General features: G+C 35.4%; 1 protein-coding gene across 1 annotated transcript; it reads right to left on the bottom strand.

The window, feature by feature from the left end:
- Positions 1-7234: 7234 nt before the first annotated feature.
- On the bottom strand, positions 7235-13009 carry tox4a (TOX high mobility group box family member 4 a). The gene is made up of 9 exons (XM_056392406.1): positions 12507-13009; positions 12351-12416; positions 11929-12228; positions 11577-11822; positions 11098-11430; positions 10887-10967; positions 10082-10795; positions 8489-8625; positions 7235-8397 (listed from the first exon to the last, which is right to left on the bottom strand). The coding sequence occupies exons 1-9, from the start codon at positions 12609-12611 to the stop codon at positions 8340-8342; spliced, it is 2040 nt and encodes a 679-aa protein (XP_056248381.1). The 5' UTR covers positions 12612-13009; the 3' UTR covers positions 7235-8339.
- Between the last annotated feature and the right edge of the window lie 1570 nt (positions 13010-14579).

A 14579-nucleotide genomic window follows, 5' to 3' on the forward strand; every position in this document is an offset into this window, starting at 1 on the left:
TATGATGTTTTTTGACATTTTTTTGCCTTACTATACTATGATGTTTTTTTGACATTTCAATGACTTACTATACTATGACGTTTTTTGACATTTTTATGCCTTACTATACTAAGACGTTTTTTTGACATTTCTATGCCTTATTATACTATGATGTTTTTTGACATTTTTTTGCCTTACTATACTATGATGTTTTTTTGACATTTCAATGACTTACTATACTATGACGTTTTTTGACATTTTTATGCCCTACAATACTATGATGCTTTTTTAACTTTTTTTTTGCCTTACTATACTATGACGTTTTTAGGTCTTGCTATACTATGACTTTTTTATAAGTTCTATGCCTTATTATTCTATGAAGTTTTTTGACATTTTTATGCCTTACTATACTATGACGTTTTTGTGTCTAATTATTTTATGACATTTTTATGCCTTACTATACTATGATGTTTTTTGACATTTTTATGCCCTGCTATACTATATAGTTTTTTGACATTTTTTTGCCTTACTATACTATGACGTTTTTTGAAATTTTTATGCCCTGCTATACTATAGCGTTTTTTGACATTTTTTTGCCTTACTATACTATGATGTTTTTAGGTCTATCTATACTATGACATTTTTTTGACATTTCTATGCCTTACTATACTATGACGTTTTTTGACATTTTTATGCCTTACTATACTATGACGTTTTTTGACATTTTTTTGCCTTACTATACTATGATGTTTTTTGACATTTTTTGCCTTACTATACTATGACGTTTTTTTGACATTTTTTGCCTTACTATACTATGACGTTTTTGTGTCTCATTATTTTATGACATTTTCATGCCTAACTATCCTATGACGTTTTTTGGCTTTTTTTTTGCCTTACTATACTATGACGTTTTTAGGTCTTGCTTTACTAAGACGTTTTTTGAAGTTCTATGTCTTACTATACTATGACGTTTTTTGGTCTTGCTATACTATGCCTTTTTTTTGACATTTCTATGCCTTATTATACTATGACGTTTTTTGACATTTTTATGCCCTACAATACTATGACGTTTTTTTTACTTTTTTTTTTGCCTTACTATACTATGACGTTTTTAGGTCTTGCTATACTATGATGTTTTTTTGAAATTCTATGCCTTATTATTCTATATCGTTTTTTGGCATTTTTATGCCTTACTATACTATGGCGTTTTTGTGTCTTATTATTTTATGACATTTTTATGCCTTACTATACTATGACGTTTTTTGACATTTTTATGCCCTACTATACTATGACGTTTTTTGACTTTTTTTTGCCATACTATACTATGACGTTTTTAGGTCTCACTATACTATGACATTTTTGACATTTTTATGCCCTGCTATACTATATCGTTTTTTGACATTTTTTTGCCTTACTATACTATGATGTTTTTGTGTCTTATTATTTTATGACATTTTTATGCCTTACTATACTATGACGTTTTTTGACATTTTTATGCCCTGCTATACTATATCGTTTTTTGACATTTTTTTGCCTTACTATACTATGACATTTTTATGTCTTATTATTTTATGACATTTTTATGCCTTACTATACTATGACGTTTTTTGACATTTTTATGCCTTACTATACTATGACATTTTTTTGACATTTTTTTGCCTTACTATACTATGATGTTTTTTGACATTTTTTGCCTTACTATACTATGACGTTTTTGTGTCTTATTATTTTATGACATTTTAATGCCTTACTATACTATGACGTTTTTTGACATTTTTATGCCTTATTATACTATGACGTTTTTTGACATTTTTATGCCCTATTATACTATGATGCTTTTTGAAATTTTTTTGCCTTACTATCCTATGACGTTTTTTGGTTTTTTTTTTGCCTTACTATACTATGACTTTTCTATGACTTATTATGACTTTTTTAGGTCTTGCTATACTAAGACGTTTTTTTGAAGTTCTATGTCTTATTATGCTATGTTGTTTTTGACATTTTTATGCCTTACTATACTATGACGTTTTTTGAAATTTTTATGCCTTACTATCCTATGACGTTTTTAGGTCTCACTATACTATGACATTTTTATGTCTTATTATTTTATGACATTTTTATGCCTTACTATACTATGACGTTTTTTGAAATTTTTATGCCTTACTATACTATGACATTTTTTGACATTTTTTTGCCTTACTATACTATGACGTTTTTGTGTCTTATTATTTATGACATTTTAATGCCTTACTATCCTATGACGTTTTTTGACATTTTTATGCCTTATTATACTATGACGTTTTTTGACATTTTTATGCCCTATTATACTATGATGCTTTTTGAAATTTTTTTGCCTTACTATCCTATGACGTTTTTTGGCTTTTTTTTTGCCTTACTATACTATGACTTTTTTAGGTCTTGCTATACTAAGACGTTTTTTTGAAGTTCTATGTCTTATTATGCTATGTTGTTTTTGACATTTTTATGCCTTACTATCCTATGACGTTTTTTGGCATTTTTTTTGCCTTACTATACTATGACGTTTTTTGGTCTTGCTATACTATGACTTTTTTTGACATTTCTATGCCTTATTATACTATGACTTTTTATGGCTTACTATATTATGATTTTTTTATGAGTCACTATACTATGACTTTTTTATGCTTTATAATAAGATTTTTATAAGCCTTCCTATAGCAGTGAGGCAACAAGAACACAGGAATTGTTTTGAAAAAACAGGGGTTTTATTTAACTGAACATTAGACCACAACAGTATAATAACTTAAAATGACCCAACACAATAAGACATGAGAGAACATATATATTGGCTCAGCCAAACCAAATAACACACAAAGGAGTAAACAAAATGGACACCAATTATAACTAAATACTAAGCAAAGCTCACTAAACCTGACCCCCCATTCCCCCATAAGACATCAACAGTTGGCTTGGCCCAATCAGGTGGCTCCCAGATTTAAGAGTCCTCATCCTTCAGCGACGCCTTTTGCTCCACCAGGAAAGGATCTGCCAACAACCACGATAACTCAACACAAAGAAGCAAATGATTAATACAACAGGAAATTGCCTATGTAACCCCACAGTGTTAAAATGTGTGCTCTATATAAAGCAATGTAAGGCTAAAGCAAATAAACAGATTATAAATTATATTGTTTCGGTGTGGTTGACTGCAAATTAAAAGAACCTGTGTTGATAACTATTGAGATGAATTAGGACTGAAATAATATCACCCTTTGTGGTTGTTCTCCTGTGTGGCTGTAGCCATCACATCCTTACTGTACTATGTTGTTTTTATGCCTTTTTATACTATGACTTTTTATGCCTTACTATACTATGACTTTTCAATGCCTTAATATACTATGACATTTATATGCCTTACTAATTGTTTACACATACACAATTTGACCATGCCTCCTTCTTCTTTCTTTCTATAGAGTTCATGTACACTCTTTGTTCGATATCAGTCTGTAATTGTACTGTTTTGACTGTACACTGATCCTTTGCAAAGCTGTTATTAAAATATACAAAGACAACTTTTCATTTTCAGATTTTCATCACACTGTACTATGACTTTTTTTTATGACTTACCATGAATTTTTATGCCTTACTGTACTAAGACTTTTTTTATGCCTTACTATACTATGACTTTTCTATGACTTATCATGACTTTTTATGCCTTACTGTACTATGACTTTTTTATGACTTACTATACTATGACTTTCTTATGACTTACTATACTATGACATTCTTATTACTTACTGTACTATGACATTTTTATGACTTACTATACTATGACTTTTTATGACTTACTATACTATCACTTTTCTATGACTTATCATGACTTTTTTATGCCTTACTATACTATGACTTTTTATGCTTTACTATACTATGACTTTTTTATGCCTTACTATACTATGACTTTTTTATGTCTTACTATACTATGACTTTTTTTTGACTTATGACTTTTTTATGCCTTACTATACTATGACTTTTTATGCCTTACTGTACTATGACCTTTTTATGACTTACTATACTATGACATTTTTATGCCTTACTATACTGACTTTTTATGACTTATGTACTATGACTTTTTTATGCCTTACTATACTATGACTTTTTTATGCCTTACTATACTATGACTTTTTATGCTTTACTATACTATGACTTTTTTATGCCTTACTATACTATGACTTTTCTATGACTTATCATGACTTTTTTATGCCTTACTATACTATGAATTTTTTATGACTTACTATACTATGACTTTTTTATGGCTTACTATACTATGACTTTTTTATGACTTACTGTACTATGACTTTTTTATGACTTACTATACTATGACTTTTTTATGGCTTACTATACTATGCCTTTTTATGACTTACTATACTATGACTTTATTATGACTTATCATGACTTTTTTATGCCTTACTATACTATGACTTTTTATGCTTTACTATACTATGACTTTTTTATGCCTTACTATACTATGACTTTTCTATGACTTATCATGACTTTTTTATGCCTTACTATACTATGAATTTTTTATGACTTACTATACTATGACTTTTTTATGCCTTACTATACTATGACTTTTTTATGACTTACTGTACTATGACTTTTTTATGACTTACTATACTATGACTTTTTTATGGCTTACTATACTATGACTTTTCTATAACTTATCATGACTTTTTTATGCCTTACTATACAATGACTTTTTTATGCCTTACTATACAATGACTTTTTTATGCCTTACTATACTATGACTTTTTATGCTTTACTATACTATGACTTTTTTATGCCTCACTATACTATGACTTTTTTTTATGCCTTACTATACTATGACTTTTTTATGGCTTACTATACTGTGACTTTTTATGACTTACGAACTATGACATTTTTATGCCTTACTATACAATGACTTTTTATGCCTTACTATACTATGACTTTTCTATAACTTATCATGACTTTTTTATGCCTTACTATACTATGACTTTTTATGCCTTACTGTACTATGACTTTTCTATAACTTATCATGACTTTTTTATGCCTTACTATACAATGACTTTTTTATGCCTTACTATACAATGACTTTTTTATGCCTTACTATACTATGACTTTTTATGCTTTACTATACTATGACTTTTTTATGCCTCACTATACTATGACTTTTTTTTATGCCTTACTATACTATGACTTTTTTATGACTTACTATACTATGACATTTTTAAGCCTTACTATACTATGACTTTTTATGCTTTACTATACTATGACTTTTTTATGCCTCACTATACTATGACTTTTTTTTATGACTTACTATACTATGACTTTTTTATGACTTACTATACTATGACTTTTTTATGCCTTACTATACTATGACTTTTTTATGGCTTACTATACTATGACTTTTTATGCCTTACTATACAATGACTTTTTATGCCTTACTATACTATGACTTTTTTATGCCTTACTATACTATGACTTTTTATGCTTTACTATACTATGACTTTTTTATGCCTCACTATACTATGACTTTTTTTTATGCCTTACTATACTATGACTTTTTTATGGCTTACTATACTGTGACTTTTTATGACTTACGAACTATGACATTTTTATGCCTTACTATACAATGACTTTTTATGCTTTAATATACTATGACTTTTTTATGCCTCACTATACTATGACTTTTTTTTATGCCTTACTATACTATGACTTTTTTATACCTTACTATACTATGACTTTTTATGCTTTACTATACTATGATTTTTTTATGCCTCACTATACTATGACTTTTATTATGCCTTATTATACTATGACTTTTCTTTGACTTATCATGACTTTTCTATGCCTTACTATACTATGACTTTTTATGCCTTACTGTACTATGACTTTTTATGCTTTACTGTACTATGACATTTTTATGCCTTACTATACTATGACTTTTCTATAACTTATCATGACTTTTTTATGCCTTACTATACTATGACTTTTTTATGACTTACTATACTATGACATTTTTATGACTTACTATACTATGACTTTTTTATGACTTACTATACTATGACTTTTTTATGACTTACTATACTATGACTTTTTATGACTTACTATACTATGACATTTTTATGACTTACTATACTATGACTTTTTTATGACTTACTATACTATGACTTTTTATGACTTATGAACTATGACATTTTTATGCCTTACTATACTATGACTTTCTTATGCCTTACTATACTATGACTTTTTCTATGCCTTACTATACTATGACATTTTTATGACTTATCATGACTTTTTTATGACTTACTATACTTTGACTTTTTTATAGGTAAATTTTAATCTTTGTCTCATCAGTCCATAAAACTTTGTCCCAGAATTTTGAGGCTCGTCTCTGTACTTTTTTGGCCAATTCCAGCCTGGCCTTCTTGTTCTTCTTGCTAATGAGTGGTTTGCATCTTCTGGTCTAGCCTCTGTTCTTTTGTTCATGAAGTCTTCTGCAAACAGTAGATTCTGATACCTTCACTCCTGCCCTCTGGAGGTTGTTGCTGATGTCAGCAACAGTTGTTTTAGGGTCTTTCTTTACAGCTCTCACAATGTTTGTGTCGTCAACTGCTGTTTTCCTCGGTCTACCCGTTCGATGTCTGTTACTTAGTACACCAGTGGTTTATTTTTTCTTCAGGACATTACAAATGGTTGTACTGGCTATGGCCAATGTTTGTTCAATGGCTCTAATTGATTTTCCATCTTCTCTCAGCTTCACAATTGCTTTTTTTTCACCCATAGACAGCTCTATGGTTTTCATGTTAGTTACACCTCTAACTATAAATGCTATATATAAAAACTATAAAATCCAAACCTGAAACTGAGCGTAAACATTCAGTGCTATTTATTGTTTGAATAATCAATGTAATAGGACACACCTGGGCAACAATACACACCTGTCAGTCACATGTTCCAATACTTTTGCTGACATGAAAAATGGGTGTGTTCAAAATAAAAGGTGCTATCTTCTAAGTTGTGTATCAGATACAGATGTAAATACCTGGAAATAAAAGCTGAAATGTTAATATCTTGTCTCATATTCATCTTTTGGTGTCAAACCCAAATGTTTTCAGTCTACAGCAAAAATAAAGGAATTGGCCTCACTGCTCCAATACTTTTGGAGGGGTGTGTATATAATCTTCCTTTAAGGAACATGGCAAAAAACAGTCACAAAAAAAAAAAAGTCACAAGATTGAGCACTTTTTCTCATTTATTAAGAAAACATGAAAGTCAAGCAGTTTTTTAAACTGACAATGATCTAAATATAATGTTTTACAAAAATGAAGGCAGTATTAAGCCAAAAGGCCAATATTCTCAGTACAAAAACAATGTACACAGTGTTCAAACTGTTTTCTTGTCAAACTAAGGCATTTTTCAGCTAAGTAAATTTTGGAATCGTTCTTGTTTCTCTGACTTAACGATTAAACATCAAAAAAAACTTCAGAGTATGAATTTGGAATTAGTTAGACATCACTGTTAAATCATGTCTTAAACTGTTGTAAAAATGTCTTTGTCAGAGCAAAGAGCTTTGAGAAACAGACTTTGGCAGGTGTTTATGTCTGTGGTCAGACCTTTGTCAGTCCGATAGCGTCAAAACATTGCAAGATGCAGTCACAAAACTTTACAAGAGTGCAGTTGAGATCAAAATGAATGCTGAGTTTGAAGATGGGTGCAGTCCAACCATGAGTACTGAGTACACGTCATAATGCAGGAATGTCTACTGAGTACCCATGGGTCAGAATATCAACATGTTGACAGACATCGCGGCTGGTGTGATCCCATCACAGGATGATTTCTAGTCTTGCTATTTTAGCCTTTTCCAAAAGAAGTTACTATTTACAGTTAACAAGTAGAAACTCACCTGTGTGGGCTTTAATAAAAAAATCTAAGTGAATCCCCTTCTCGTGAACATCTTTTACACTTCATTGTGCTGATCTTTTCTCTAGCTGCCATGAAGTCCCCTGATGCCTGACTAAAAGCAGTATACATACTCAAAAGATAACACTACATAATTATCCACACAGCAGACATTTCTGCCATTAATATTACAAAAATACCAGCTTCGAATGGCTCTTACTTCAGCGCCATTTTAGCAATACTACTTGTTCGTCCTTGATCTTAACAGCAACTGTCAAAGCTACAGTACGTATACAAAATAGTGACAGAATTATGACACGAAGGTACCAGCAGCTAAATGCATTGTTGACATTTCTGTACTGCATCACTTCTTCAATTCTTAACACTGGCTCTTGGTGAAAAGCAAATGTTCTGTTGATGTGATTGGTTGTAGCTGCTCTTTACTTCACTGTTCCCATGTTCTGATTCCTGATGGAGCACCACGCCTTGAACACATCTCTGGAAAACACAAAATACCCAGTTAAAAAAAAAAGTTCTCCAATGTTTGCTGAAAACAACACATTATACCACGTTTCAAACCTCTACACACCTGCAGTGAGTGGCCACACATTCGTTGCTGCAGTACTCTTTGTCCCAGTCTTCACTCTCTACTGCTGGGTTGTTACAGCCCGCCCTCACACACACACTCTTCATGGCATCAACCGACCCATTCACCTCCATCTCATCCTGAAAAAAGGAGGTCAGATTTAGAAGAGTATCATTAACATTGTGACATTCTATGACACAGTGAAAGCAAAAGTGAGACTAAAAATAAATGTAACCTCTATATAAACATTCACCCAATGTATTACTGTATTACAACTTTAAATCAGTGGATGTAAATGGGATTTTTTGCATTAACCAAGAGTCAAAGAACAAATAGAAAACACAAAAAAACTGAGTGTCCACGCTCTTCAGCTCAGTGCCTACTAGAGACTCGTTTGACAGCAGTTGCAGCTTTGAGTTTATGCAGATCAGTCCGTATCAATGCACATCTGGAAAGTATCTTTCCTGTCCTGTGTGAAACTGCTCAAGCTGCGTCAATTTGCATGGGTTGTTAAGTAGCGATTTTTAATCCCCAAGCATTTTCAACTGTGGCGTTCTCTTTGCCACACTGCTATAAAACTGATGAAACATCCAGGCAACAGTTTTTGTGCCCACACTGTGTCTCAAATCTCAATTCATTGGCTTGGAATTCATCCTACATCCTTCCACTGAGTGGTATTCTTCACTAAATGTTTCACAGATTTGTTACAGATACTCTTTATATTCTTTATATTTACATATGTAACCTAAAAAAAGACACCTTGTCACACTCTCACAATAGTAGTGGAAAATTTTAGTGTGACTGTATTTTTAATCTGTCTTTTTATTGTACTGGGAAAAATTGAATCCATCATATGAGTGCTCTCATGTAACCTCATTTGAACCTCTTTGTAGATGATACACTGTTCCAGTTAGGGCTGAACTGCCCTTGACTGTGGTAAAGGAGTAGTTCTTTATCTGCATTCTTTCCCCACATATCAGGTTTTGACTCCTGAGAATTTTCAGCTACCTGCCTGTGCAGCCTGAAATCACCAGCTGTCAGCTAGTGGCGGATACTCCCACATTCTTTTTTGCTATAGTCTAAGAGACTGGATTGTTCACATTTCGAGGCTGCTGATGTTGAATAAAAACCACTTTATCTTTTTTAAGATTTCCACAACACACTCAACCTATGTAACTTCTCAAAACATTTTGCAAGCGCAAATATGTTTTGAAAGCTACATAATGCTGCCTGTATTATGTTTTCTATCAACATGATGAGGATATATTGAGGAAATTTTCAATTACTTTTTAATGTCTTTTTTTCTAGCTAAATGAGAAAGAATCTGAATTACATCCACTCTGATTAAATGCCGTAAAACAAAAAAAAATTTGAGAATTATCAGCTCTATCATAACTTTATGTAGGAGGGATAAAATTTAACATCTTCTGACGAGAAGATGTTAAATTCTGAGAAAATGGCAAAAAATTTGGCAGTTAAGTTAAAACTTTGCCAAAGTTGGAAACTTAGAAAGTTAGGGGTCTGGTTCAATCAAATTAAGCTGAGATGAAAACAAAGCTAAACAAATCATAGCAGTGAATTAAGAAGAGTACTTACATCTTCTGAGGGCAGCACTTCTGTAACTTCATCCTCATCTGGACTACCCGACACATCAGCAGAATTCACCACCTGCACTGACATGACAGGTGCAGACTGGGCAGAAGTGGTCATAGTCGATGGTGCAGCTGCTGTATTAGGGACAATAATTGGCAGGGCCTCTTTGCCTTGCAAGGAGGCAGGAACTATTTTTATCTGGAGTGGAGGCGGAGGTGTAGCCGTGATGGACACAGGGAGACCTGGTGTGGAACTTCCCTCCCGCGGCTTCGCTTGTAATGGAGGAGGTGCTGGCGCCATTTGCTGAAGCCGTGGCGGTGGAGGGGCATTCTGCATCTGCTGCAGCGGAGGTGGCTGACGGGAGGCGCCCGACACTACTAGTGTAGGCTGCAAGGTTCGGACCCCTCCAGGCAACACTGTCACCACCTGGCCCCCTGCCTGCAGCATGTGCTTTGGGATTATGATCTTGGTGATGGTCTGGGCTGGTGGAGCTGCTGCTGGAGAGGTGGCTTTGTTTGCTCCTGTGCGAGAACGTGTGGTCATCTCTGGCACGTCTAGAATAATGTTGGAGGCACAGATGTTGGTGATGGTGTTCTCTTCCAGGTTGTTGTTAGCTGGGCGGATTGCCTGGTGACCAGCAGAGGTGAGGGCTGTATGAGTCGCGTTAATGGCAGGTGAAGGTGGTGATGGGGCAATCTCCATCTCCTCAGTGGCAGGCTGGAATACAGACAGATCAATATGTTAGATAATCCATTTGAATGAAAATCCCAAGAAACTGTTTTTTCTTCAGAGGACAACATGATGTTACCTGTGAGAGCTGGTTGGCTCTGTAAGCTGCCAGCGCTTTCAAATACTCCTTTTTGGCTGCTTCTGTCTTTCTCTTGTACACCTAGTGGAGACAAAACAAGTGCCACTGTTTTAAATATGTGCCAAATATCTTTCTGTTTCCACAAACAATCATCTTTTCTCCAAGACTGACTTAGGATATTAATTTACTGTACATAAGCATGTGTGCTCACCTGTTTCTGTTCCTCAGCCAGGCTGTCCCACATGGAGGCCACAATCTTTGACACCTCTCCAAAAGATGCGTTGGGGTTCTGGCCCTTAATAGCTGCCTGGGTGTCTCTGAAGAACAAGGCGTAGGCGGAAACAGGCTTCTGTGGCTCATTTGGATCTTTCTTCTTCCTTCCTTTCTTTGCGCCCATGGCCCCACTCACTGAGGGCAGTGGCTTTCCTCCACCCCTCCTGGCTGCAGCTGGGAAGACAGAGGACAGGGGACCTGGGTGGGAGGACATGTGGGAGACAACAGAGGAAGAGGAGAGAGACATGGGGGAGTCTACCAGCACACTCCTCTGAGTAAAGAGAGGAAAAGAGAGAGGGGTGGGGGGTGGGGGGTGCACATATTAGCTGCAGGGTCTAAGACATTGCATGGAATTAGACTGACTGTGATGAATGCAAACAAACAATGATGTTGGCCACCACAGGTGTAACCCCTCACCTTGAAGTCATCCATGTCCTCATCCTGCAGGGAACCAGCTGGAGACGGTGTTGCTGACAGCGGCTGCTCAGGTGTCTCTGAATGGTGCCCCATGTTTTCACCCCCGATCCCCAGTGCCAACTCTGACTGGTTAATTGTACTGAGCTGATTGCTTCCCAGAAGACCATGACCAATGTCACCAAGCTGGACATCAATGGTCATAGGGGATGAACTGCTGAAATGTGAACCACTGGAATTTCCCAGTTCCTGCAGAGGGATCAAACCAGTTGTAAACAACTCTTAATTTGCATTCATGAACAAATAACATTTAAACAGACAAAACAGTATTCTGGCCCGCAGGTAGAGCACTCACCAATGCAGAAGAGCTCAGCAGGGCCCCCCCTCCAGCCTGTCCCATTGCCCCAAGGTTCAGCTGCTCCAGGCCTTGGGACCCAGAGTTAACAAAGGTGGACGCAAAGGAAGGGTCATTGGCCTCGACAACCAGGTTACTAACAAGGCTCCGGGAACCTGAAGGTCCCCCAGTCCCATCTGACCCATCTGTCAACTCAAAGTGAGACACAGCATCACTGATGCCCAGAGCTGGGTCTGGGTCAAGGGAGATGGGAGGGATCTCAAACACCTCGTCCCCAAGACTGGGAGTATGGAATGTCTGCTGTAAGTGGAAAAGAGGAAGAAGAGCGGGTCAGTCCTCAACGAACCAAAACACATGTAAAGACCAGTACAACGAAGACATAGTACTCTGCACTACTATGTTGCTTGAATTAACTCTCTCACCTCAGCGGACAGAAAAGGGTGGCCTGCTCCGCTAATGGTGAGATAACCGTCGCTGCCTTCTGGAAACTGAAACAAGACTGTTAGCATCTAACTAACTAATGTACAGCTTCATTGTCACCCTTGATCAATGACATTAAACACTGGATTACAGGTTACCTTGTTTTCCTCAGAGTATCCACCGTATGCTTGAGTGTCCAAAAACTCCGAGTCAACATTTTGAGCACATCCATCCGACAGGTCAGAGTAAAAATTAAGGTCCATATTTAAAAGATTTACTCTAAATAAATTATTACGCACGTTGTATACTTTATTAAAAATAGGAATTTCTTGATTTTCAACCCATTTAGGTCAACTATCCATACACTAACTGCAGCTGCTAGCAGCTAGCTAATCACTGTCGGTTAGCATGACGTTAAGGTCGAGGAGATGATGCTAAGCTACTTTAGCTTTGAAGTCCGAGGGTGAACGAGGACAAGGGGGCGACCTGAGGCTAATAACAGCTGAATAATTACAATGTCTCCAAAATATTTCACATAAACTCCCCCGTAGTGCAATGTTTACTGAAGGCCCAACATGAAACTCATTCATATGCTGCGGCGATGCTAGCACCACCTCTGAACCGACCACAATGGCTAGTGCTGCATTCAGGGGCCGTGGGAAAAACGGCCGTTTTTGTTCGAAACACTTGGGACATATTCGGTAAAGTATGTTAACTTTCTGCTATGTGACTTGCTAAAAGGTGACGAGACGACGTCTAAGAAACAATAGCGTGGACGCTTTTCTCATAACTGGTCTTTACAATTTTGTTTGCTTAACGTTTTGTTTGGCCAATTAAAGCAGCCAGTTAAATGTCTGATGCATTTGTTTAAATTATTTTCGTTTGAAATAAAAAAATGAAACAGCAGCAACCAGATTATCTACGTTATTATTGCTGACAAGCTTTGAATTTGCTTGTATTTACCATTTACGAGCAAACAAAAGACCCTGAATGCAGCAGTACCTCCTACTGCAAGCAGAGATTAAACCAATCGACTGTCTTTGCCCTCCCAGATGGAGATGAACTAAAACCAGGTTTTAATTACAACACATTACGCAACAATTACTTTTGCTCACTTTTAATTGAATGTTGAATGGAAAAATCTTGGAAATCTGTGGTTAAAAAGCAAATTATAATGATATAATTTATAAATTGTGATTCAGTTTGAATGTATTTCAGTTACCAAAATACTGACAAAATAACATGTAATCTAGATATTTCATGAATTTTAACTGGCATTCATTTAATATGGATTTGTTGTAATATTATTATTAAGCATAATTTTCTATTTGTAATGTGCTTTTCTTAACGATATTAAAAGGTCTTAAAGTCAAATCAAACAAAATATACAAGTATTTGTAGTGCATGCAGCCTGCCCACCCAATCTCTTCACCTCTGCCACTCTCCTCATGCAAACAGGGTAAAGAAATTATTTATAATTTATGGTAATATCTTTTATTAAAAATTACAAGACCCTGGAGCTCAGTTTTATGAAACACCTCAAGCCATCTGTCATCATACAGCAGCAGGTGTGTGTTGCACCTGCAGTCCTCATTGTTGCTTCATGTAAGCAGGACTGGTTAAATATTTCAAATTGCTTCTGGATTTAATGCTCCTCCATCTTCTCTGCTTTGTACTGTTTTTCATTCTTATATCAGGACACCCATCATGCATCAGCACTTCATTTCAGCTGCAGTCTGTAACTGCTGACACAGATTGGACTTGAATCATTCCTGAAAGATGAATTAAACATACTTTGATTCCATTATGTGCCAGTATATGTTACTTACTGAATTAATATAAATAGGCACAAACTGAAATTTAGCTACAATATACAGAAAAAGTCTATAATAACTAATAAAATGAAGAGCTGAGTCACTGAGCCAATGAAAAGCATATGTCTATATGTTGGTCTCTGATTGGCGGATGTGTCAGATAGATAATGTGGGAGTGGAGGTGTCACTGAAAATTATATTAACCTTTTAAATAATGAAACTGGTGATGTCATTGGATGTCACCTGACTGGGGGACAGTGTGTCAACAAGCTACAGTGATACAAGTCTGGTTAGTGGACCCACGAAAATGAATGGACATTATCAGCGTGACGGCCTAACAGGACAGCACTATGACGACAAAACAAGAAGACAGATCAGTCTCTCTTTTGAAAACCCGTTCAAGTAATGCCCACCAAT

This window comes from Seriola aureovittata, chromosome 12, assembly GCF_021018895.1.
Source record: "Seriola aureovittata isolate HTS-2021-v1 ecotype China chromosome 12, ASM2101889v1, whole genome shotgun sequence".
Taxonomy (NCBI): Eukaryota; Metazoa; Chordata; class Actinopteri; order Carangiformes; family Carangidae; genus Seriola; species Seriola aureovittata.